Source organism: Carya illinoinensis, chromosome 7, assembly GCF_018687715.1.
Source record: "Carya illinoinensis cultivar Pawnee chromosome 7, C.illinoinensisPawnee_v1, whole genome shotgun sequence".
Taxonomy (NCBI): Eukaryota; Viridiplantae; Streptophyta; class Magnoliopsida; order Fagales; family Juglandaceae; genus Carya; species Carya illinoinensis.
Genome location: NC_056758.1, coordinates 19,486,591 through 19,513,432, shown reverse-complemented (window position 1 = coordinate 19,513,432; position 26,842 = coordinate 19,486,591). Strand labels below are relative to the sequence as shown.

The following is a 26,842-nucleotide window of genomic DNA, read 5'->3' as shown; positions in this document are numbered from 1 at the left end:
ATTGCGATGAGAAATGGCATGCCACACACGTTTGTAAGAAAACCAAGATTTACCTGTTGCAAGGCTGTAAGGATGTAGAGGAAGAGCAATGTGAGAGTGACAAAGAAGAGGAAAAGCTAGAACATGATAGTGTAAGGACTACTAAGGTCGAGGGAAATCCTGAAATCTCCTTAAATGCTATCGCGGGCACTCCTAGCCCGAGTATGATGCGAGTTAAGGGAACCATTAGTGGTGAACCAGTGGTAATTTTGGTGGACTCTGGTAGCTCTCACAATTTCATAGACTCGGCAGTAGCAAGAAGGGCCAAGTTGGCCACAAACCAGTCCACAAAGTTAGCAGTACGGGTGGCAAATGGAGCTCTTATTCAAAGTGAAGGCGACTGCGACTTGGTGCCTCTAAAAATGCAAGGTATCCAATTCTATCCATCTCTTCATATTCTGGAGTTAGGAGGTTGTGATGTGGTGTTGGGCGTTAATTGGTTGGGTACTTTGGGTCCCATTGTGTGGGATTTTTCAAAATTATCAATGCAATTTGACCATGGGGGTCATAAGGTGGAGCTTAGAGGATTGGAACCCCAACCAATCTCTATTGAGAGAAGTAGTAAGGCCATGTTGGCCTCGATGACTAAGGGAAGGGGCTTTTTGCTCCAAATCCAGAGGAAAATGTGGCTGTGCAAAATCCTGAAATTAATGAACTGTTGAGACAGTTCAAAGGGGTGTGTGAGGAACCCAAGGGGCTGCCTCCTGTGAGGGACCATGACCATAAAATTGTTTTGAAAGAGGGAACGCCACCTATTTCCAATCGACCTTATCGTTACCCATACTACCAGAAAACAGAGATAGAGAAGATAGTGACAGAGTTGCTGAAAACAGGGGTAATTTGTCCAAGTTTCAGTCCTTTCTCCTCTCCCGTTTTGCTGGTCCATAAGATAGATGGGAGTTGGCGCATGTGCGTTGATTACCATGCACTAAATCAACACACAATAAAAGATAAATTTCCTATTCCGGTGATAGATGAGCTATTGGATAAGTTGTGTGGGGCAAGGGTGTTTTCCAAATTGGACTTACGTTCCGGATATCATCAAATTCGGGTAGTTCCTGAAGATATTGAAAAAACTGCATTCTGAATGCACGAAGGGCACTATGAGTTCTTGGTAATGCCCTTTGGGCTTACCAATGCCCCCTCTACTTTTCAAGGGCTCATGAACCAGGTATTCAAACAATATTTGAGAAAGTTTGTGTTAGTTTTTTTCGATGACATTTTGGTATATAGTCAGAGCTAGAATGAGCACTTACAACACCTACATCAAGTACTACAAGTGTTGCAGCAACACTAGCTTTATGCTAAGTTGTCTAAATGTCGGTTTGGTGTGGGAGAGGTAGATTACTTGGGGCACATCATATCTTCCGAAGGGGTACGGGCTGACCCAAATAAAATTAAGGCTATGCTTGATTGGCCATCACCCAGGAATACCAAGGCATTGAGGGGGTTCTTGGGCCTCACGGGGTACTACAGAAAATTCATTAAGGGGTATGGGATGCTTGCAGCCTCACTGACCAATTTGCTTAAAAAGAATAATTTTGGGTGGACTTCAGATGTTGAACAGGCCTTTCAGAGGCTGAAAGAAGCGGTTACTCAACCACCGGTATTAAGGCTTCCAGATTTCACACGCCCTTTTACTATTGAGTGCGATGCGAGTGGTACAGGAATTGGTGCTGTCCTAATGCAAACTGGGCAGCCTATCGCTTTTCTAAGCAAGGAATTAAAGGGTAGGGCTTTTCACCTTTCCACCTACGAAAGGGAATTGTTGGCCTTGGTGACGGCTATTCAAAAATGGAGGCCCTACTTGTTGGGGCAATCATTTGTAGTTAAAACTGATCAACAAGCATTGAAATTTCTACTGGAACAAAGAGTGGGTGTTGAAGCCCAACATAAATGGCTGACTAAGCTGATGGGGTATGAATTTAAAATTGAGTACAAGAGGGGACAAGAGAATAGAGTGGTTGATGCTCTATCTCGGAAGGAGGGGAAGGATGACACTGTAGAAGCAATATTAACTCATATTTCACTTCCAAAACCAAAGTGGGTAGAGGAATTGAAAATGAGTTACCAGTTGTCCCAAAAGTTCACAGATATTCTTACCAAAGCTGAAGCCCAACAGGAGATTCCTAAGGGAATTTCTATCATGCAAGGCTTACTTCTAAAAAAGGGAAGGTTGATGTTGGTACCTGGAACATCTTTTGTTAAAAAAGTGCTCCATTACATTCACACTGACCCTATGGCGGGCCATATGGGTACTTAAAAACTTATCAGTGAGCTAAAAGGGTGCTTAAAAACTTATCAGTGAGCTAAAAGGGATTTTTATTGGTTTGGTATGAAAAGTGATATAAAGAGATGGGTAACAGAATGTGAAGTATGTCAAACAGTTAAGTACGAGAATATACTTCCCACTGGACTCCTCCAACCATTACCCATTCTACAGCAAGCTTGGACAGACATCTCTATGGATTTCATAGAGGATTTGCCCAAATCAAAGGGGGTCTCAGTGATTCTGGTTGTTGTTGATAGATTCACTAAGTATGGTCACTTAATGGCCCTCTCACACCCCTATACAGCCCAAGATGTAGCCCAGGTTTTTATGGATGTAGTTTTTAAACTGCATGGAATGCCCAAAATAATTGTATCTGACCATGATTCTGTCTTTCTAAGTTCATTTTGGAAAAGTTTATTTGATCTGCAGGGGACAACACTGAACTTCAGCTCGGCTTACCACCCTTAGAGCGATGGCCAAACTAAAGCTTTGAACAAAAGTTTGGAAGGATATTTGAGGTGTTATGTGGGACAGAAGCCAAGGGATTGGGCGCAGTGGCTAACATTAGCCGAGTGGTGTTATAATTCGAGCTATCACAACTCAACAAAACTGTCACCTTTTGAGGCCTTATACGGGTACCCTCCCCCAAAACTAATTTCATACATGGCAAGAACTTTAAATAATAATGCAATGGACACGATCTTACGGGACAGAACAAAAATATTGGAACTTCTGAAGCAAAATCTCAAGGCTTCTCAAAACCGAATGAAAGTATTTGCAGATAAAAGAAGAACTGAAAGAGAGTTTTAGGTAGGAGACCGGGTTTACCTATGTCTTCAGCATTACAGACAGAAGACGGTTGCCGTACGCCACAACTTGAAGCTAGCTCCTCGATTCTAAGGCCCTTTCCAAGTGATCTAAAGGATAGGATCTGTTGCCTACCGGCTGGAGTTACCACCTACTTGCAAGATCCATCCCATTTTCTACGTGTCCTGTTTGAAGAAAAAGATTGGTGAGAAAGTCCAGATCGTACCAACTCTTCCACCCACAAATGAAAAGGGAGAAGTTTTACCTAAACCGGAGAGGATCGTGGAGCACCGTGTGAGGAAACTGGGCAACCGTGTGATAACCGAAGGGTTGGTGAAGTGGACAGGATCCTCCATGGAAGATAGCACTTGGGAGAAGATATGGGATCTTAGAGCCTTGTACCCACACCTTGTGGGCAAGGTCTTGTAAGAATGGGGGATTGTCATGAGGCTAAGGAGGATTATGGCATGGGGGAGAAAAATAAAGTTTGAAGCTTGATTCTAGAAGAGAGAGATCTCTCTCGAAGAGGCTAGGGCAAATGAGGATAAAAGGGAAATTGGGGCTATTTACTTCAGTAGCCGAAACGATGTGCAGGGGAAGAAAGTGAAACAGTGCGTGTAAAAAGATGGAGCTTGCGGCGTCGTTTGCAAACCTGGGAGCAATATTGTCTTTAAATAGATTTTAAATAGAAAGGTTGTAGTTTAATACTTGCTTTAAACGTTGTAGTTTAATATTTGCTTTAAAGGCTGTGTTTTGACAGCTGGTTGTAGGGGCTGTTATGTCTTTTACTTGTAATTCTGTTAGATCACACAGATAAGGTGGGAACGGGTATGAGGGAGTCTTTGTCAAACACCTAGACAATTAATTTTGGTCATCTTCTTGGGAGGTTTTGGATTCCTCGAAAAATCCAAGTTATCAACAATGGAAGTACTGTAGCTTCCATTTTATCATCTTCCTGTGTTACCTACTTTCTTCCATATTCTACCATTGTTTACACATGTTTGCAATAAGTTCCTAACATAAGCTTGGCTAAAAAGGAACCCCCTCTCAAAACAGAGTAAGTCTCCTTCTAGTGCTTCGTCCGTTTTCTTTCCAGCATCTCACTCCTTCCTATCCTCAAAAAATAAAAATAAAAAAATTGAAAAGCAACCCCTTCCCCAAAAACAGACTTCCTGCTTCTTCACGTCCCTTTTCGTTCTTTTTTTCCTTTCTTACTTTCATTTATGTTCTGCCCTCCCCTCCAGTTCGTAGCTCTCCTCCTCGTTTACTTTCCAGTTGTCTTGGATGCAAGAATGAGACCAAGGGGTAATTCATGCGGGTCAATTTTCTTTCCAGTCTAGCCTTCTCACCCTCCAGTCTATTTGTGTCTGAGCCCCCTTTTCCTCTGCTCTGTTGAAAAACCAAAAGAAGCCCCCCCGTTTCTACTCTACCTGAAAGCAGCTCCTCTATGTGCCACTTTTCCTTCTTTCCATCCAGCGTTTTGGTGTTTTTCTCCCCTTGGTGTAAGTCTGTCTTCATTTCCCAAAAAGTCATCAATGTGCCTCCCCTTCCAAAAGCTAAGTCATCAGACTCCAAGAAAGGCTCATGCATGATGCCTCATTTGTTTGAGTGATTAATTTTGAGAAACTGAGAATGAAATAGAAACTAAAAATAAATAATAAAATAAGAAAAGCAAGACTAATCTGTTAAAAAAATGTGTTGTGTATGTGAGGAGTTATTGTCCAATTAAATCATAGGTTATAAAAATAAACTTAAATCATGATATTAATCAATTTAAACCACAACCTGAATTTATGCTCATTAACCATTTTTTTTTTATCTAAAACCAATAATAATGTCATGAACTAACTAAAATATATTAGTTCGAAACGTATGAAATGCAATATTTCAGCTCAATCAATCTCCTTTCTAACTGTCACCAAGTCAGAAGCTATGGTTAGTGGAAAGAAGAGAAGCCACGCTGAGGCATCCACATCCTCCCATCCTACCCCAAGACAATCCATTGAAGTGCTTGAACAACTTCAAGTTTTACAGTTAAAATTTCATTCTTTTGTGGATAAATGGGAAGACAAAATGGAAAAAATAGAACAAATTCTAGCCAACCAGCAGGATCAATCAGAGAAGTTGAATGATAGGTTGTAGCAAGTTGTTTTGGATGTGGATTAGATTCTAAAGACAGTAAATCCACCTGACGAAGATGAAAAATCAAATTTTGATAAATGCTGACAACACATAGGGGGATATCATTTGATGAATCTATTGATAGAGGGAGCAGAATGGGAGAAACAGGGTAGTGAAAACACCACCACCACCATTTTTTGAAAAAAAAAATCTTTTTCTTGAAAATTTTTTAGTTTTATTTCAGGTTGGGTTGTATTTTGAACAACGATTTTCCTTTCGTATATTTGCTTTCACTTATTATATTTAAACTGATGTGTGTTGTTACATCAAGACTCATTGTGATACTTCAGACGTTTTAACTATGATATTTTTTTGATGAAGTATAACGTTCTATATGAGATCTTTGCTGGTGGTTTGGTTAGGTGTTTTGCAGGTTTAACTCACATTCATCCAATATATGTTTCTGTCGTCAATCAGGCAAAAGGGGAGATTGAAAATGTTATTTATGTTTGGATAAGATTAGATGAGTTTGTATTTAAATTTGAATTATGGATGAATGTAAGTTTTAATAGGACTTTAGGATTGCATCCGATAAGGATGAGTTTTGAATATGAAGTTATTTGATAAGGATAAGTGTTCGGAGTATAACTCTTATCAAATCTTGTTTAAATTATAAGATAAGAGTTTACAAGGGTCCTATGTTTAGTTTGAGTCTAAAAGTCAATTGAAGATGATAAATATGCAAGCTTTATTGAAGAAACTAAAGTTGATTTGAATTCGATGCAATCTAGAAGAAGTGATCCAGTTCGAGATGTTTGCAAATTTTTAGCAACGTATCTAACTAAGATTCTAGATAAATCTATTAGCAGAGTCCTTCAAATCAATCATAGCATTGCCTATTTGTAGAGGAGTCGGCTGAGGGTTTGGTTGAAGACCTGAACAGCACATATTCACAAGTATTAAGAGCTTGAAGATCTAGGAAGAACTTCAAGAGATCGAGTAAGAGAAAATCCTTGAGAGAAGGATTTTCCAAAAAGCTCAATCCGTGAGATTGAGTGAGAGGATATTCCAAGGGGGAGTTGCGGTGTTCGAGTTCAACCACTGGAAGTTCTAGTAGAAAAGACAAAGATTGAAGCATGTCAGAGGTTCTAACTAAATACTACGATAGAAGACAAGCGGGTCGCATGTCTTGGGTAAACATGTTTAGTTACAAAGGTTTTGTAAACATTTTACTTATAATCCTCTCGATCAATAAAATTAGCTTTCTTGGATTTAGTTGCCCCTTAGGGTTTTACTTTTGAGGAGTTCTTCAAAGGATTCCCCTTCGTAACCAAATTATTGTGTTAATGCTTTCATGATTTATAATCCTGAGCTAATAGTTTTTGTTCAGTATTAGTGTGCATAATCAGGGGTACTTTGAAAATTTCAATTACTGTCAACCAACTTCTTTATAATATTAGTTTTCCTTCTTTATGATGCAGCCTGGTTGAAGTACTTTGTATTTCAATCACCCTCCTTCAACCACCTTTGCTTGGCCCTTTGCTTCCAATTGATGTTTATAGCCTCTATAATTTTTGCCACACTGATTATACCTAAAGAATAACATGGTAGTTGTAGCACAGCTTTGGGGTGTCATTTCCAAATACAAGGAAGACTAATAAGAGATGATAAACAAGAATTGTATCAACAAGAAAGTTTAGTACATGAACCGGATAGAATTGAAATCATCATCATTCAAGCAAGTTCATGCCTAGCCTCACCAAAGAATTATCTCCCCATTCGAAAGAAGAAGAATTCTTTTTTTGGAAGATGAGTTTCTCTAAACCCTCACATCCTCCCTCCCAAAAACCAAGAGGACCTCTTCTTTTCTACCCCTTGGCTCTCTATTTTCCTCCCCTTTTCATGAGCTATCCCCCAATATGAAAAGAAAATCTAGTGCAAACTCGGGTAGGTAATACTCTAGATTTCAACATGCAGATTGCGAGACCTTTTTAGCTTCATAAATGACCGAATTAGAAAATGGCTATTTATGAAACAAATGTAGCCCATTGATCTAGATTTCCAATGCATCTTTAATCGTCTCAATCAGATATTAGTAGAGGAGGATATGACTATAATACTAATGAATACTCAAAGAGACCGCTGATTCCTAATATTTTTCATTAATTGCTCTTTCCTTCCTTGTTTATGACTCCAATTTCTTTGAGTTTGGATGTATGAAATTCTCCTTTAGTTGTTCTCTTCTTCCTTACTAGCCACACTTCAGCTTAATCATTTTTAAATTCATTCTTGCAATAAAATCTTTAGACATTAAATCAAAATTTGGGCATTATGAAATTAAAGTTTAAATTGGAAAAACATAATCAAAATGCCTAAATAACACATAATCTACCAATTAACTCATAAAAGTAATGTTCAGATTACACTTTCATGCAGTCATCACACAGCCCTTTTCACTTGCTTAATCTCCTCATTTAATTGCCCTATATTTCTTTCTTGCAGGTAAGAGAAAAGTGCCATCTAATCATTAACTACTCTATTAGAGTTGCCAAAGGCTTACTTTCTCCACTGAGTAAGCTTTTATTGGCAGTGTTTTAGCCCTTCTGAGGTGGAGTTGATTTTGTTTTTTGCCATCCTTGGTGTATCTTCCACACCTTTTCCTCTGTTTTATATTAGTCATTACTCAATGTTCAGCTAGCTTCAAATTTGCATGGCTTGGTGTTTCTGCTACCAGGGTATTGCATCTAATCCATAATGATCCAGATTAGGCTATGATCTGAATTAAGAGAGGGGAGGATAATGACTCTTGGATCTGTATACAAGTCTAACCATTCTCCATTACCAAATGCCCTATCCAGCCTCTCTTTTGTGAAGGTTGACTCTTGCCTTCCATTAGTCCAAGTGAACTTATGCCCTAAGTACCCCATGTCATGAAGGCAACATCTATCTATCACTTTCCTAAACATCTCCATTTGCTTATAAGGTCTTGGGGGACCTCCACTTTTCTCACTATAATTCAGAATCTCATTGAAGTCTCCTACACACAACCATCCAGTTGTTGTGGTAGGTTTCAAAGCTTGCAAAAGCTACCAGATCTCAGTCCTTTTTCTGTATTTTGGGTTACCATAGAAACCAGTTAGGTTCTAGGTGATTCCCTCATTCATTCCCATGATTGACAATGAGATATGTGTGTATAGGATAGAACCTCAACCTCTATCCCTTCTTTCCAAAAGAAAGCTAGACCTCCACTAGAGCCTATTGAGTCAACCAAAAAACTGTGTTCATACTTCAACAACCGCCTGATTGATTCCATTTTTTCTCTTCTACTCTTTGTTTCCATTAAAAAAAACAAAAGTTTGGGACTTTGTTTGCACCATAAGGCACAAGTTATTAACTGATCGAGGGTTCCCAAGCCCTCGACAATTCCAACTCAAGCAGCTCATCTTATTTGGTGGGGCTGGACACTAGCCACCATTACATCATCCTTGCTAACAGACATGGCAGGATTCTTCTCAATTTTTGATTTCTTAAGGGCCTTTACAGCTACTGCTTTGGTGATCTGACCCACCTCTCTCTTAGACCCAATTGGCTGGTTTTCTTTGTTCTCTTCTAAATCTGTTAAGACGCTAGCAAAACTTTTGTCTCTTGCTTTCCTCTTTTAGGTTGCTTGTCTCTTAATTCTTTACAAGGCTTGGACTTGGTCTATGACAAATTGGGCCAGAGATAATGCTTGGGCCTTCAGGTCATTTTGTTGTTCTTAGGATCCAAGATGGTATTTTGGGCATTATCATAGCTGGAGGTAACTGGTTTGCTTCAGACTTCTCAACACCTTGCATCAGATAGATATCTACAGAAAGAAAAGCCTTCTCTGGGATGTCCAAAAGTAGCCCCCCATCGGTATCCTTAAAAGGGACTTGATTGCTCTATGCATTCTGAGTAGTAGAAAGTTTTTCTCAATTGCCATCTTTGTGTTTGTGCTATCCCCATCCATCTGGCTAGGATTCTGACCATCTGTTGTGGGCGCATGCTTCTTGGTTGGAGAGTCATCCCTGACCTCTCCCTCTCCCTCCCCCTCCCATGGCTGCTCCTCTGCTTTTTCAAGTGGTATTACTACACCATACTTTTTCTTTGAGAATTCACTCTCTCTAGCTACTGGGGCTCGCAGCGAAGTCCCATATTGCAACTTGTTATTGCCTGTTGTCTGAACTGAACATCCCTTCTGTGCATGCTTGATTACTCCACACTTGAAACAAAATGTTGGCAGACATTCATATTTGAGGGGGATCCATGTTTTCTTACCTTCAAAGGTCAGAAAGAGGCCTCTATGGAGAGCCTTTGAGATATCCATCTCCACCTTTAGTCTCAGGAACTTCCCCCAGCCAATGCTCCTCTCATCTGCTTGGACAGTAAGAGATTTCCCAATAGTATCACCAATCCTTTTGCCTACCTCATTAGTCATGCTTGCAAACATAATGTGCCAACTCTCTAGGCTAGATAATAAATTAACTTTTAGCAGATGATAAAACCAATCCCACACTATCCCATCTCTCTTGGTGAAGATTAAGGTCTTGTACAATCTGAAGAAAGTCGCCTTTTAGGATCACAAATGCTAACCTCAGTTCTGAAGCAAAAATAGTAGCTTGAAGAACTCCTAATGCCTCAGCCAATAAAGGGACCACACAACCAGCCTTAGACAACTTTTTAGTTGCTATGATTTTTTTATTGAATACTTGAAGGGTAAGCAAAGCAAAGTGGTAGATGCCTTTTTGAGAAGGGAGGGAGAATTGCAAGAGGTCGTTTGCTCAGCTATGATTTCATTTCCCACACCTCTTTGGATTGAGGAGTTGAAAGCTACCTAGACTCTAAGGAGTTGGCCGAGTTAATTAAAAATATGCACAACAATGAAGACATTCCTAAAGGGTTTTCCTTACAACAAGGGTTGATTGTTAAGGAATAGAGGTTGGTTTTGGCCTCAGATTCAGATTTTAAGCTAAAGGTTCTACAATACATTTACAACAACCCCTAAGCTGGTCAATCGGGGTATTTAAAAACATATCACAGGGCTAAACGTGATTTTTATTGGAAAGAGATGACACAAGACATCAAGTAGCTTGTTAGAGAATGTGAGACTTGCTAGGCTGTTAAATATGAAACTACATATCCAGCGGGGTTGTTACAACCCCTACCCATCCCTAATCAACTTTGGACTGACATATCGCTTTATTTCATTAATGGCTTGCCTATTTCTAAGCAGTTCAGTGTTATTTTTGTAGTGGTGGACCGCTTTTTGAATTATGGCCATTTTATGGCCTTGGCCTATCCCTACACGGCTCAAGTAGTAGCAGATGAGTTTATGAAGAATATTTTTAAGCTGCACGGGTTTCCTAGGTCCATGTGTTGGATAGGGACCCTATTTTCTTGAGTTCCTTTTGGTAAGCTTTATTTCACTCCCAAGGTTCCTCTCTTGACTATAGCTCAGCCTACCATCCTCAAACCGATGGTTAGACCGAGGTGCTTAACAAGGGTCTAGAATGCTACCTAAGATGCTATGCAGGGGTAAAACCTAAGTCATGGTCTTTTTGGCTTCCTATGGCAGAGTGGTGGTATAATACTATTGCGCCTAAACTTTGACTCAAATTAATGAACTAGAAATTTAGTGCAGTTTTACCTACAAGTATATAGGTGTTGTAGTATCTTACAGGATCGAATCCACAGGGATTGACTTTTGTGATAAAGAAAATAAATTCAGACAATGAAACGAAATTACTAAAAGAAACGTACAATCGAATATAAAGATGAAGATTTATAAAATAAATGAATCAAATTAAAATGATAAAATGATTTGGTATAGAGAAAGACTAAGATTTCGAGAATCCGTCTAATAATTTATGATATTATTTCCGATTGATTTACTTCAATTAAACTAGAATAATGATTCCGTTTAATTGGAAGATTTAGTATTTAAGATCAAGAAAAAAAATTGCTTATGATTGAGCATGAACGATTGATGATTGAAACATTCATAAATCTATTTGAATATCATAGGGATTCCTCAAGCATTCACTGTATTCGAAAATCACAGTGAATCAAAATAAATATATAGATAATCAAAATATCCAATAATAAAATCCTTCAATCGATCAAGTTCACAAAATAAATTTTACGTGGATCCGAAAATAATATTTAAATCATTAAACTTCACCTCTAACCTTAGTATGAAAATTTAGCCACCCATATTCATCACAAGTGCTATAGAAATCAAAGAAATATTCTCCATTACAAATGAAAATAAAATACACAAATCAACATTAGAAAAAATTAACACTCCAAAAAGAACAAAGATACAGAGAAAATAGAGCTAAAAACTCCCTCAAATTGAAACCATCCTCTCGAAAAGTAAGGAAACACCCGTCCGTAAATCCCAGCATTGCGAGTTACATCCTAGACCCAGCACCAGAAAAATAAACACTCCCCTATCCATAAAATCCAACCCTCTGTTTCCCCCTTCCGTCTCTATCCAAAACCCAAAAAAAAAAAAAATAATACTCTGCCCAAAAAATATCTCCAACGTCTCCTAGTTTCTCTCTCTACCCAGCTCTAAAAAAAACAACAGCACCCGTCCAAAAATCTGGACAAAGAAGAACCCGGACGTCTCTCTACTCGGCTCTAAATTTATTCCACCGACACTCCCTTTCCAGACCCCACGTTCACTCTCCCTTTCCCTCGTCAATACTCTAGCAACAATAAAAGTTCATTTCAACACCTTACTTTCTCTCAAAGCGTACTTAACCTCAGCCAATTAAATTACTCCAGCCAATTCCTTTCAACCCCAGAAAAAAATCCTGCACCGACACAACTCCTTCTTCAATTCCAGCACAACATTCTTTCACTCACACGTCCCCACCTACTGACCAACTGACCTTCCCCCTTCAAAAGCAGCCAATTATGATCTCCGCTCTCACGTTAATACTTTCTCAGCACAATAAAACTCCAGCACAACACCTCTCAATCCCTACACGTCTACCTCTCTTCTCACCCCCTCCTGTTATCTCTTCCGTCCAGCAATATATATATATAGCTGTCTCAAGTCGGTGCCAAACTCCTTCCTCCAATCCAAATTTATTCCAGCCGACTTCTTATAAACAATCACCACCAACTGTGTCCCTCTCCACTTGTCAAGCACGGCACTCTTCACTATAGATCCAATCCAAGTCAAGCAAGGCACCTCTCCTCAATGAATTCCCACCGAAAATTCTCTTTAATCCCCTTCAATCACGGCACCTCTCCTACAAATCAATCCCCTTTAGCTTATTTTCCTCTCCTTTCCATTTTCTTTCTTTTCATACCAGCCGATTAATAAAATCAACTCATGCACCAATCGAAGCCATTAACTTTATTTGGTTCTGCTTGAATATCAACTACCACATTTTCAGCATAGGAAGATTAAACACTTCTAGTCCACTTTAGTTGCACCAACTGAAGCTATCAACAAGCTGCCGCCTCTTACATTCACACTCTCACGTCCAAGAGCAAGCAAAAATAAAATAGAAAGCTGCTTCATGGGATCTTCATTTGGTTTTAGCCTCCTTTTTAGACTTTGACGTTGCATGTGTTTGTCCACCGTAAATCATTTTCTTCACCGCATGCATCTATGAACAACCAAATAAGAAAGTCACCATAAAAAATCTTCATCTTTTCTTTTTAGCTGCTGAAATACACTGCTTCCTTCATGTAAATTTTATTTGAGCTGAAAATAAGAGATAAAAATAGTACTCAAATACAAATTAAAAAAAAAACTAGATTATAAAAAAAATAGATTATATATGTGAGGAAATATTGTCCAATTAAATCATAGTTATAAAATTAAGCATAAACATAATATCAATCAATTAAAAATTACAACTCGTATTTATGCTTATTAACCATTTTTCCATCTAAAACCAATAATAATGTCACGAAAAATTTAAAATATATTGATTTTAAATAGCTAAAACATGCAATATTTCAGCTCAATCAAACACCAATTATCACACATCAACAAAAATGACCCCTTTTGACGATGTATACTGACACCCTCCCCCTACTTTATTGTCCTATGTTTTGAGAACAAGCACTAATGTCACAACAGACCAGGTTTTAAAAGATAGGGATCAGGTGATACAGTTACTAAAAAACAATCTCAGTGAAGCCAATAACTGTATGAAGCATTTTGCAAACAAGAAACGTACTGAGAGGCAGTTTGATGTAGGGGATTGGGTCTTTTTGAAGTTACAGCCATACAAACAAAAAACTCTAGCTATGCGACACAACCTTAAATTAGCACCCAGATGTTATGGTCCCTTTCAAATTGAAGCTAAAGTGGGTGCAGTGGCTTACCAATAGAAGCTTCCAAAGTCTTCTAAGATCCATCCAACTTTTCATGCTTCTTGCTTGAAAAGCAAAATCGGCTCACACGTACAAGTCTTTCCTTCACTGCCTCCAATTGACCACATTGGAGAATGAAAGCCAGAACTAGAAGAAATAATTGGAAGACGCATGAGAAAACAAGGAGAAAGGGTCGTTACCGAAGTGCTTGTGAAATGGGTCAGATTGCCCAAGGAAGACAGCATCTGGGAACTTCTATGGCATTTGAAGCACCTTCACCTACATCTTATGGGCAAGGTGCTTTGATGGGGGAAGCCTTGTCATGATGCCGATGGCGAGAAGCCCTAACAGAGGGGGACAAGCCGCGTTAAGAGGGTTCTGTGAACTGTGAAGGAACCGAAGTGTGTGGAAGTGACTTAAGTGCCTAAGTGGAGATGGTGTCGTGTTGAGTTGTTGGTGCATGAGTCAAATGCTGGAGATGAATGACGTCGCTGAAGGCTTTATGGAAGTGTCATGCGATGCGTTTTAGCAAAACTTTTATGGGGAATTAAAATGCAATGTTTAAATTAGTTAATTGGGTGTAAGACGCAGCGTTTGGATCTTAAAGGCAAACGGTGCATTTTTTTCCCTTACTTTCTAGTCGCTATTTGGTCTGTTATTTCCGTTAAGTGTCGGCTAGTTATATCATCAGCATCCAACCTAGTCAGTTATCAGAGGAGAATAAAAAGAAGAAGGTAGAAGCTCTCTATATCATCAAGAAGAATCAGAATATTGTAGTTGTTTTCTCTGGAGGTTAAGGGTATTCCCTCGAAGAACCCTGATGAGTAGATGTCAATCAGGCCTTTGAGCCATTTCAGCGAACACCTTGTGCGCATTTTGTTCGTTACATTTCAACAGCTACGTCTTGTTCCTACCATCGCCAATCTGTTACAGTTATCATCAATAGATTAGTCACCATTCCAGCAACATATAAGAGAAATTAGCAAGTAAAGAGCAGGGTGTTTAACAAATTCCCTTCCTCATAAATTTTAAGCCTCACGATTAAAACCCCAGCACTACTCCCAACCGAAACTTTAATATTCTATACTTATCTCAATGAAAATAATCAAGCCTAATGATTTATTCAAACAGAACTAGGTCCTAATAACATCAATCCTAGTCTTCAGTTAGTGCAAGACAGTGATTTAAGTTCATGCATGAGACGTTATGCAATAAAGAATCACCTAGAGCATGTCGGGAGTAACAGAAACAAATCAAACTCGTCAAAAACTGAAGCCAGAACAAAACATAGGACTACTATTTCGATACGAAAAAACAATATTAAAAACATTGGTAACAGCTAAGCAACTAATTAATGGCAATTTATCATACCAAAAAAAATTATAATTAAATAGAATAATGGAGTATAAAAAAAATAAAGAAATTGGCTATTTGATTCAATTAAAGAGAAAATTTTAGCAAGACGGTTTAACTAATTAGAATAGAAAAATAATATTCATAAGTTGGTATAGTCGGTATGTTTCATTTAGTAAAGTGCTTAATAGCATAATTTAATTTAAAAAATATATTTTAAAATTTAAATATTATAAATTAAATCTTATTATTTAAATAATACTCAATATATACACCGTCTTGATAATAAAATAATTATCATGAATAATTAAAATTAATTAAAAAAATTAATCCTAGTATTAAAAAATTTCATAAATTAAAATTATGAAAGTAAAATTTGCAAATGAGAATTGTTTTCCAAGTAGGAAATGAATGGGCATTTTCTAAAGCAAGCCTGTTTTGATCGGCTTCCCGTCACTCTCGCTATCATAGTCTCGTCTTGGTGCGCCTCTCCATTCTCTCCGTCTTCGTATTCTCTCTCTGTGTGTGCGGCTATGCTACTCTTTCTGCCCACCCTTCAACGGTGCCAGTTGTTCTCTCTTCTCTCGATTTTTCGATATTTTAAAAGCGCACACACATAAGCGGAACCAAAATCAAAGCGAAGGAAAGCTTTACTTGTGAAGGAGGAAATGGCTCTGAGTTTGAATTCAATGACGTATTTCTCTTCCCCTAAGCTCCCTTCTAAAACCCTCAGTCTCAGATCTCCTGCAGCTTACATGGCCTCCACTCTGCACACCACGTCCAAGTAAGTAATTTGTTTTGCAATACGTGTTACTGTTGCATTTTGTTGCTGATATCGTTTGCCATTTGGTAGTTTTTTTGGAAATGTGCTAATGTGTAAGACCGAACTGAGTTTTGGTAATTTTGTTTTTTTTGGCAAATGGGTGCGATCATAAGCGAATTTTTAGCGATATTTTTTTTGCAGATAGTTTGCTGGATTAAATCATGTCGGGGTAATTTCGATGTCTTTCAAATGTAGTTTTCTGACGTCGGCATTGCTCTTTTTCTTTATAGCTCATTGAGATTTCATTGCATTGCATTCTTGAAAAAGCTTTGGAATCATTTCCTTTCGTTGGATTCGATGCTTTTGCTTATCGTTTGTCTTTATGTTGGATTTAGTCTGCATATTACTCGAAATCAAGTAGAGCATTTCTTAAAAAGTGTAACTCATATTATTCTGTATCTAATTTTCAGAGCTGTTTCATATAATTTTCTCAATTTAACTTGTTAACTACCTTTCTGACTCTTAGTGTGGTTTTGTACGCCAGGTTGGGCTCTCAGTGGGCATAATATATATATATTTCTTACTTTATGTAACTGTTTCTTTTTTGAAGTTTGAGAGAGTATGCGTGCAATAGTTAATCGTTTATTCATTTGTTGAGAGTTAGGTCTGCTTTTTTACTTATAAACAACAGAAAGACAGGTATGATTTTTTGGGTTAACCTTTTCTTTTGGAACTAGATCCCTAACTGGTTCCATTTATTATGTCGGACTATAATTAATTTAATTACTTTTCTATTTTTTATGTCCTTGTTTGCTTCTTCTCTGCTGATGCGTTCGGCTTCTTCTTATTAATTGATTTTTTGTTCATAATTATATAACTCACGAATAATTGTGTTTTTTGTCCTAAGATTTCTTTTCTTGGTTGGTAACTATTGTTTCTTAAAAAAGCTTTGGCATTAACAAACTCAAATATATAATGCATTTTCACTTGGATTACTATAATAGTTTTCATGTGTAATTAATATTTTTTGATTTATGATGGAGAATTATTTACTCGGAAAGGCATTGATATTTTTTGGATGCTCATTATATGGGATGTCCTGTTTCCCTTTTGGTGATAAAAGAGTTTTGATCTTCCCATCTGCCAAGATTCTCTGGTCACAATACATTTTATTATAAACTCTGCCATCATCCATTGTTGTAAAATTTTGGACCGGTGGCAACATTCGTACACGTGTATGCCTTTTTCTCATACATATATTGTTTTTCTTGTCTTAGCATTTGGTAGCTGAATGCTTGACTTCTTTGTTCTCTACATGTTAGTGGTTGGTCAAGTTTGGTCACTTTTACCTTTTGCTTGTCGTCCTCAGATGCCATCTTTTTAACATACAAATGATCTCTCTCTCTCTCTCTCTCGCTCTCTGGGGCTTGGCCCTCTGATTCCAGCTTAATTTATAATGTTTGATGTTCTTATAATATTTTATGTTGCTTAAAACATATTGTTGGCCAGAGATGTCATTGGTGTGTACTATTCATGTTTGACTGAAACTGATTTTTAAACCCATCAAGGTTGGGTACTGGAGATTGTAATCCTTGTGAATGTATAACCACGTGGTGTACAAGACACCATATCTAGGGCGTTGTCTGCAGTTTGCTAGGACTAATGGCGAATGCATTTGCCATTTACTTAGATATTCCTGCTGAAGTGATTCCCAGACATAAGTGCGTCTGACTTTGGCCTGTTTATCCAGAGTCCTATCTTACAAATTTATGTGGCAAAGTGAAGCCATTTAATTTTAGAAGTCCCATCCAAACACGCCCATTACTTGATTAGTTTTTGAACTTGCATCGTTCAAAAACTAATGAGGTACCTTTTTAGATTTTATGGATTTTTGTCGTTTTCCTCATTCTTCTATATGGGTTTTTTCTATTTTGTACAATTTATGTTTTTTTTTTTTTTTTTTTTTTTTTTTAATGAATAAGAGATTTTATTGAGACAAGTAGCAAGCCAAAGCCAAGTACACATGATGAAGTATACAAAAACTGAACCCTGTTACAAGTCATGAACTAGAAAAAATACAAGGAAATCATGGACACTAGTTCCATTAAACACAATAGCCGAAGCCCATTCAAATAAGATATTAAAGAAAAAACGTCTAAGATCATCTACCGAGTGTTCCTTGTCTTCAAAGCATCAACCATTTCTCCCATCCCAAATACACCACATAAGACATAAAGGGATCATATTCCAAACAGCAGATATTTGCAAATTACCCCTTAAACTTCTCCAACAAGCAAAAAGATCCACCACTCTCCTAGGCATCAACCAAGCTATTCCACTTCTATTAAACACTTCATCACCATAAAACCCTAGTCACCTGGCAGAATTTCAGAGCAAGTACAAGTATACAAGTAGACAATGTAATAATAAATGATCCACCAATTCACTAGCTTTCTTACATAAGAAGCATCAATCCAAAACAATAAATCTACGCTTCCGGAGATTGCCCAAAGTCAAAATCATCCCTAAAGAAGCAGACCAGCCATAGAATGCCACCTTTGAAGGCACTTTACTCTTCCAAGGAAAGGAGTGTACCCCATTCGGCCTAGACATCAACTTGTACAAAGTAAGAACTGAAAACCTCTTGTCACTAGTGCCTCCAGACCATCATATCACTCACAACCTGCCCAAGATGTGTAGCATACAGTAAGCCAACCGGCCTCTATTTCCCAGTCATTAACGGCTCTAGGAAATAGAACATTCCAATGTGATGAATCACTAGAAGAATCCAAAATCTCAGCCACTGAAGCATCTGGATATTGAGAAATACAAAAGAGGTCTGGAAAAACAGCGCTAAGAACCCTACCACCACACCATGGATCATGCCAAAAAAGAATTCTGGAGCCATCACCAACCACAAAAAAACCTGCTTTACAAAATCATCCCATCCACTCCTAATACACTTCCACACCCCCACACCATGAGTACCTCTGACCTCATTGGAACTCCCCCCCCCCCGGTGCCCGGGGTGTCTTTTCTCTCTCTTTCTTGCATGCACTCCCATATTTTGAGTCAATCACAGCCCTCCACAAGGATTCGCAATCCTGATGATACCTTCATAACCACTTCCAAAGTAATGTTTTATTTGCAATCCTGTACAATTCATGTACTTGGATTGTGCTTCTCTACACTTTTAATTTCTTCGGTGGTAAAAAAATAAAATAAAAAAGAAAAAAAGTTGCATATGTTTTTTGTATCCAGTTTAATATTCATTGTTGCTCTATTTGTTCCATGCATTGTCTGGAACAAAAATGAAAATAGGGTATGGCATCTTTGAACTTGCAATTTATGAACATTTTCAGTCTGCCTGTCATACTATAAGCCTCCTACATCTGTCAGACTTTGACACTTAGCCATACATTATGCAATTTGGTAGAGTAGCATGATCATGCAATTTGGCTTATCGGCTTGAACCTGAAATAGTTGCTAGGGTAGCTCTCGAATACAATATTACTGAGAAAGTGGGAGCTATTGTACTTTTGAAATCTCAGGGCACCAGAAAGTATTATATATGGTTGTGAATGGTTGTGACGTTATTCATTGGAAGTGTATGTTTCTATTAACGTTTTCTTCTGTTTATTATAGAGAGGCTGAAAATCTTAAAAAGCCCTATTGCCCTCCACGGGAGGTACATATTCAGGTGACCCATTCCATGCCAACTCAGAAGGTTGAGATATTCAAATCATTGGAGGGTTGGGCTGAGCAGAACATCTTGGTGTACCTAAAGCCTGTTGAGAAATGTTGGCAACCACAAGATTTTCTTCCAGATCCTGAGTCGGAAGGATTCTATGAGCAAGTCAAGGAGTTGAGGGAAAAGTCAAAGGAAATTCCTGATGACTATTTTGTCGTGTTGGTTGGAGATATGATCACAGAAGAAGCCCTTCCAACTTACCAGACAATGCTTAATACCCTGGATGGAGTTCGAGATGAGACTGGTGCAAGCCTTACTTCTTGGGCAAGATGGACAAGGGCGTGGACTGCTGAAGAGAATAGGCATGGTGACCTTCTTAACAAGTATCTCTATCTCTCTGGACGAGTAGACATGAAGCAAATTGAGAGGACAATTCAGTATTTGATAGGGTCAGGAATGGTGAGATAATCATTCCAATTTGTCTGTTTAGTTATTCTAATTATTATTATTAGCTCTAGAATCAAACACAATATGAAAATAATTTCAGAAGTGATGGTTTTAGCAGATTTAGCACGTGAAGGAAAACTTATAAGAAGATGTTTACTCTGAAATGATGCGAACTATTAGAATTGGCGTTATTCTAGATTGCTGGATGTTGATTTCTTGTTTATTTCATTTCATTCTCAAACTTTTACTATACAGTAGATTAACCTTAATCAATGCGATCAATGTCGTGTGAAGAACAAACTATTGCAAAAGTCTCTTCAAGTGATGAGTTTCCACTTTTTTGTGGAACTAGTCTTTTGTAAGCTCATGTCGCTCTCCCCCACCCCTCAAAAAAAGAAAAAAAATAAATCTTGGGTGACAACTTGCATTCAAAAGTTTCTATGGAGTGGTTACTTTGAGAATAATCATTTGTATTTGCTTATTTACTAGGTGAGCTGCTCTATAAAGTGGTCACAATAAAATTAAATAATGCAAATTATTTGTCTTGTCAGTCTGTTTTTTAAATGTTTATTATGTTGAATTTTTATTATTGGAATACTAGTACGTGATTAAATATATATATATATATATTTTATCAGTTTAAGATTTTGGGACAATTTATTGGAACAATGGTGCATGTGGTCTTGAGTTTGAACCTAGTTTTCTGCCTTTCATTGCAAGCTGTCTTATTCATTGAAGGTATGTCTATATATCTGTTGGTGAAAAGGAGTGTAAGAATTATATTTTAAGCAATTAAACTAGTTATTTCTCGTTACTTAGGTTTTTGGGACAACTGGTTATTTATTAGTTATTATTTATTATCTTGTTTTGGTCGTTAGATGACAATGCTGGAAATAGATGTAACCCTGTTTAGTTCTCACTACTTAAATTTACATGTTTTTAGGATCCCAAAACGGAAAACAACCCTTACCTGGGTTTCATCTACACATCATTTCAAGAGAGAGCAACATTCATCTCCCATGGGAACACTGCTAGGCTAGCCAAGGAGCATGGGGACATGAAATTGGCTCAGATTTGTGGCACGATTGCCTCAGATGAAAGGCGCCACGAAACTGCCTACACCAAGATTGTGGAGAAGCTCTTTGAGATTGACCCTGATGGCACTGTTATGGCTTTAGCTGACATGATGAGGAAAAAGATCTCAATGCCAGCCCACTTGATGTATGATGGACAGGATGATACCCTTTTTGAACACTTCTCATCTGTTGCCCAACGGCTTGGAGTATACACTGCAAAGGACTATGCTGATATTTTGGAGTTTCTGGTTGGAAGATGGGATATAGAGAAGCTGACTGGCCTTTCTGGAGAAGGGCACAAAGCTCAAGATTTTGTGTGCTCCTTGTCCTCGAGAATTAGACGGTTGGAGGAGAGAGTTCAGGGAAGGGCCAAACAAGTATCCACCGTTCCATTCAGCTGGCTTTTCAGTAGAGAAATAAAGGTGTAAATTCAACAGCAATCAGTCCGCACTATCTCTACTCATCTCATAGAGTAAAAAGGAGGGAAAGTACTATATTTGTTCTTCATTTTGATGGTCGTTTTATTTTAGGAGCTGGGCCGGGATTGGCTTTTGATCAACGCTTTGTAGGTACACATTTTTACTTGTGTTTGTCTTATATCGTCATCAGAAAAAGGACACTTTAGATGTGTCTACGCGGGTGCGTGTTTTTTTTTTTTTTTTTTTTTTCCCTTTCCTTTTTGCTTTCTTTCTGAAGCCTAGAAAGAAATAGTCGGTGTTTCTTCAACATTTGTTTTATGCAAGTGCGTGTTTTATCAGATTAATGTTACGTTTAAAGTTTTACAAATTCTTTATAAAACAAGTTTTACTATTCTTTTTAACAATGGCTAGAACAATGTGCGACAATGTGACAATGAGATGAGTCACAATAAGATGACATGTCATGCTGATTTATTTCTGTCGTCACTTTTGGCTGGCTCTTTCGGTGTTGCTACTCTTGGTAGGGGGCCGATGTTCCTCCTGTTGCTACTTGCTAGTCTCTTTATGATAGCGACTGCTTGTGATTCGAGAATACCTTGTTTACTTGAAAAAAAAATTACCCCTTTTGTTTAGGTTTTATCTCAGCTTTCCTCTACACGACCTTTACCATTATAGATCACCATTGGATCTAAGTGGAAGAGATAGGCACATGGAATAGGCTTTACAACCCGCATTGAGATCAAATATATTTTTCTCAAGTTTTTGATTAAGTAATGATGGGCTTAAAAGTTGACGCCTTTGTGGAAAAGTTGAGACAATAGCTGTCATCATATCAGATTCTCGACACTCTTAAGAGTTTTATATTGGTAGGCAAATGAAAAGCTTTGGAGAATGACCTAAAAAGACGTGAAATGCGTACGTTTGTTAGAATGTAGACGCTCAAAAGAAGCTCCCCGGTTGAGGAGTTGCATGGCTTGGAGGACGAGAAGTAGATTGGAGCACTTTCGGATGAGGAGAATTGACGGATCGAAAGATCAGTCGCCTTTAAAAGGTGATTTTGGTTGAGTAGATATCGGGGAGGCAAGATTATCGGGCTTTTTGCCAAGGAAGGGGTAATTGAGCTAAGTTTTCCATCATGTGGCCAATTTACATTGAAGGAACAATGCCGTTAGTTGCTCCACATAGATGCTCTTGTATTCTCAGATTACTCTGCCAAGGACCACGTTGCCTGTTAGACCGAAAGACTCCCTCATCGAACAATTCGTTTGGAGGCCTAAACTTGAATATTAATTTTTGAGTCTATTGATATTTTATGTGCTGAATGGTTGGAAAGGCCTTTTGAAGAGGGAGGAGGTTCTTCAAGTGGCAAGAAAAATGGCTGAAGACAAAGCCCTTGAGCTGAATAGCTTTTCCATGGCTTTTTTTCAAGCTCGTGAGGTTTTTCAAGGAGTTTTATGCGTTTGGGAAATTTGAGAAAAACTTTAATGAGACTTTCATTGCACTTATCCCAAAGAGGGCTGGGGCTTATATATGAAGGATTATCACCCTATTAGTTTTGTGAACGAATTTTCCAAAGTTCTTGCCAATCAAATGAATATATTAAGAAGATTATATCAAAGCCTCATAATGCTTTCTTCAAAAGGAGGCAAATATCAAATTCGTTGCTCATTGCTAGGTGGATATGGAGAAAGCTTATAACCATGTATATTAGGAACTTCCATATATTACTTGCTTGACAAGTTTGGTTTCGGGGCCCTTCGGTTGATTTTTTTTACAACTCCTTTGGATTGAGACAAGACGATTTATTGTCTCCACCGTTTTTTGACATTGTCAATGTACCCCACAGACTTTTGTAAATGATGCATTACTATTTTTTGAAGGCCATGACTATATATAGTCGTTTAGGGCTTTACTACTTTGCTTTGGAGTTGTCTCATCTTAAAAATGAACCTTGTAAAGTCCAAACTGGTCTTTATGGGACATATTTGTAAAATACGAAGCTTGGCGAGAACTTTGGGATGTAAGGGTTCTTTGCCCATTAAGTACTTCAGTCTTCCCAAGGAAGATACATATAAGGCGAAAGCTATTTAAGATGGTGTGATCGAGGAGATTGAGCGAAGCTTGGTACATTGGAAATTAATATACTTGTCGAAAGGTGGTCTTTGTGATCTCTACAGATTGCCACCACAACTGAAATATTTATTCTAACAGCAGCATCAAAGTTGATCTTCGAGCATCCTTCTTTTGTTGGATTCCAGCTCGTTGTTCCTTCATTGAGTGCTTCTTTCCATGCATGCATGTAGATGTTCCTCCAAGAGATTTTTAACAGTTCTAGCTTGTAATAAAGAGGCACCCATAGTGGGCACTTCTTTCCCTTCTCTTGGTTGGCCAGTAATGGCCAGTTGGAGGTTACACTTAGAGGGGCTAGTTAATAGCCACTCCCCCCTTTGGATGAGATACTTGTGGCATATACAGAAAATCTCTCTCTCTCTCTCTCTCTCTCTCTCTCTCTCTCTCTCTCTCTCTCTCTCTCTCTCTCTCTCAAATGGTTCTCTCTAGTCGTGGCATTTAGGCTGTGGAATATGTGGGTGTTACTCTAGGCGATTTTGGATGAACAACGACGACTAGGGAGAATCCGTGGAACAACCGCGCTACATCTATGGTTTGCCACTGCTCTAGTATATTGCTTCTGAGTGATTATTTTGTGCAAACATGAATTCTATAAAGATAGAAATATGGAGGATCTAAGGTTGAACATTTTTTGGTTTAGTCAAGAAAATTACTCATATTTTCAGCGAGGGTGGGTATTGTAGATTTTATTAACAGTAATTTTTTGAAAAAAATGTTTTATCCCACATTACCTTAACCTTAATATTTTCAAAACTTTTATAAAAGATTACTGAAAATAGTGAAAGTAATTTAACAACTAGTTTGAGTCACCTTTGACTGAGTGATGGTATATCATTAGTGATAGTGACTATCAAAATTTTTAGAATAATAATATCCTCATAAATAGTGTAGTATTTATATATCAATATTCTCTCATTGTTCAATACTAGAAGAGAAGATTTGTAATATAATTCTGGTAAAGGTAATGAATTCATATAGTAGGAATACTAACATAGAATATTTGATTCGCTGCACTTATATGATCTAACCAGGGATTGTTGATTTGATTGATAAAGGAAAAGTGGAGTTGATAAATCCATCTCTTGGCACTGATTGAGTTTCGTTTAGAAAACCATTGATGGTACATTTATTGGAACTTTTATTGAAATAGTCAAATAGTTTATTCTCGTAGGAGAATTAAATGGTTAGCTTTTGTGACGTTTAGGCGCAAAGTACTGTGAGCGCATGATTGTTGCTACTTGTACTATTTTGATACAAAAAGAAAATGAATGTTGTTAGTACTGTTTACATGCGATCTAAACAAACCATCTATTCAAATATACCTAGTCGTTTGTAAAAAAAAATGACCTAATGAGTTAAATGAGGTTTTTTGAACACTATTGACAATCCTAGAAAACTGTCCTCCTAAGAGATATGACGATCTGGTTGTCTTAGATTATTAATGAGTGGTTTTCCATACTACAAGGTAGTGAACAAGAGTTTGAAAAGTAGCTAAGACTTCATGTCTTGTGAGATTTTATAAGAAAACAGTTTCTATGAGCTCTTATTCAAAATTCATAAAACATTAATGAGATGACAAATACCAAAGAATCTAGTTTTGCTTGTACTATTTGGTGTTTCCATTATGGTTTGCTTATGAAAGCTAGAGGTTGAGAATTTGTTAAGGGGTAAATATGACTTACTTGATAAAGTGAGTTTGTGATGCGATTTGGGCAAGTCATTAAAAGTAATGGCTACATTGTTGTGATTGTCCTTGGGGGCAAATGCCTTAAACATTTTACCCTTAAAGAAAAATAAATGAGTGTTATCTCACATGCTTTTATTGAGTACAAGAAATTCATATGAAACCTTGAAGTTGCAAATTGAGTTTGCTGAATGACATTTGTGGACACCTTGTAGATTCTTAAAAGTAGCAATAGAGCTTGCTGATTAAAATCTAATGTTTATATTGTGAGTTTGTCCTTAAATAAGATTCGAGATGATTCATTGCTAACTTCATGGTTGTGCAAAGGACTTTTATATATAAAACAGAGTCTCTTGTAGGAGCATGTTTTGCAAAGTTACTATACATGAAAATATGCATTTAGAGAAATGCTCATTAAACACCACTTGAGAGTTGTGGTTTAATAATTTGTAGTTGACAATGTGATTTCTCTCCCTCATGGGTATTGCTTGTCATGCAATATTGATGCGTTTTATAATCATGTGGTATGATTGGAAGCATTTTTGGTAAACACAAACATTCACCATAAATTTGGGAGTTATGGTGTAAAAGGAATGTCGAGAAGCATAGATCAGCTAACTCACACAAGTGATCACCTTTGGCGCTACAAAGGGGCAACAAGCAAAGATGAGACAATGTGACTCGATACTTTTCTAGAGAGGAATAAGTTGTAAGACACAAACAATATGTTGTCTCAGTGAGAGTTAAGATGAGGTCAATCATAACCAAATGTGAGATCCTTTTTGGCCATTTGGATAGAGAGCAAATGGAGGGACTCAGGTTAAACGTTGAGATAGCGACTAGACTAAGATCTGCATGGTGTATTGAGATTAGATATATGCTCTTTCTTTTTGGAAAGAGAACTCCACCGTAACATGTATTTCATACTACATGTGCTTTTGTGACCAATAGTAGAGGTGAGTGCTTGGATCCTTGCTTTCTCACTCTATAAGTCTTGTATGTCATAATTGATGACCTTAATTTATTTGTACCCTTAGGAGACTTTTGGCTATGTCACGAGGTTAATATTTTAGTGTCTGCTACTTTGGCATATTATCTATGACCATGAATGATATGGTCTAAAGAGACATTGCTGGGAAAGCAACTAGATTGAAACTGAATGACAAGATCACCAAGGGAAGACTATTTGTTAACACATCGATATAATGTGTTCTCACTGCCGGCAAGTTGGTTTGTTTCTTGTAAGTTGCAACATAGCTGTGAGTACATCATGTTTTATAGAGATTGAGCATTGCTCTGAGTCATTCTGTAATGCCAGTCCTTGTGGTGAGACCTTTAGAAAAATGATTTTAAGAAAGACGACAGGCATTACCATTCGTTTAAAACTTCTTTCTTTCATGCCAGGATACGAAAGACTCCATGTTTATAAAATAAAACGTGTTTATTAATTTAAAGAGAGCTACAATAGAAAACATTAAACTTTATAATTAAAAGTCTTTCACACAAAATATTATGTCTAGACTTTCGTGTTCTTCCTCTTGGGCTGTGTCCTTCCTAATGTGTACTGCTCATCTTGTCCCTGGGAGGGCATACATAAAAACTAAAATAAGTCAAAGACTCGTAAGCATTACTTCATAAAGTTAAAGTATAATAACATAGGTTTTCCGTCATGCATT

The 26,842-nt window shown here is 37.6% G+C and overlaps 1 protein-coding gene and 1 long non-coding RNA gene across 4 annotated transcripts; one reads left to right on the top strand and one right to left on the bottom strand.

Moving 5' to 3' along the window:
- Positions 1–11,581: 11,581 nt before the first annotated feature.
- On the bottom strand, positions 11,582–15,085 carry LOC122316992. Of its 3 annotated transcripts, none has more exons than XR_006244347.1 (4): positions 14,237–15,085; positions 13,804–13,947; positions 13,616–13,711; positions 11,582–12,986 (listed from the first exon to the last, which is right to left on the bottom strand). It is a non-coding gene; the product is annotated as an uncharacterized LOC122316992 (long non-coding RNA). The 3 variants fall into 3 exon arrangements; XR_006244346.1 differs by having other exon boundaries at positions 13,804–14,527; positions 14,827–15,085; XR_006244345.1 differs by having other exon boundaries at positions 13,804–15,085.
- Positions 15,086–15,351: 266 nt separating this feature from the next.
- On the top strand, positions 15,352–21,719 carry LOC122316991 (stearoyl-[acyl-carrier-protein] 9-desaturase, chloroplastic-like). The gene is made up of 3 exons (XM_043133866.1): positions 15,352–15,740; positions 19,365–19,869; positions 20,801–21,719. The coding sequence occupies exons 1-3, from the start codon at positions 15,625–15,627 to the stop codon at positions 21,359–21,361; spliced, it is 1,182 nt and encodes a 393-aa protein (XP_042989800.1). The 5' UTR covers positions 15,352–15,624; the 3' UTR covers positions 21,362–21,719.
- The last annotated feature ends 5,123 nt before the right edge of the window (positions 21,720–26,842 follow it).

Excerpts from the sequence above, each read along its gene's own strand:
- LOC122316991 (XM_043133866.1), top strand. The coding sequence starts at position 15,625 with ATGGCTCTGAGTTTGAATTCAATGACGTATTTCTCTTCCCCTAAGCTC. Across the intron at positions 15,741-19,364 it reads ACTCTGCACACCACGTCCAA|AGAGGCTGAAAATCTTAAAA; the intron begins GTAAGTAATTTG and ends TGTTTATTATAG. Across the intron at positions 19,870-20,800 it reads ATTTGATAGGGTCAGGAATG|GATCCCAAAACGGAAAACAA; the intron begins GTGAGATAATCA and ends ACATGTTTTTAG.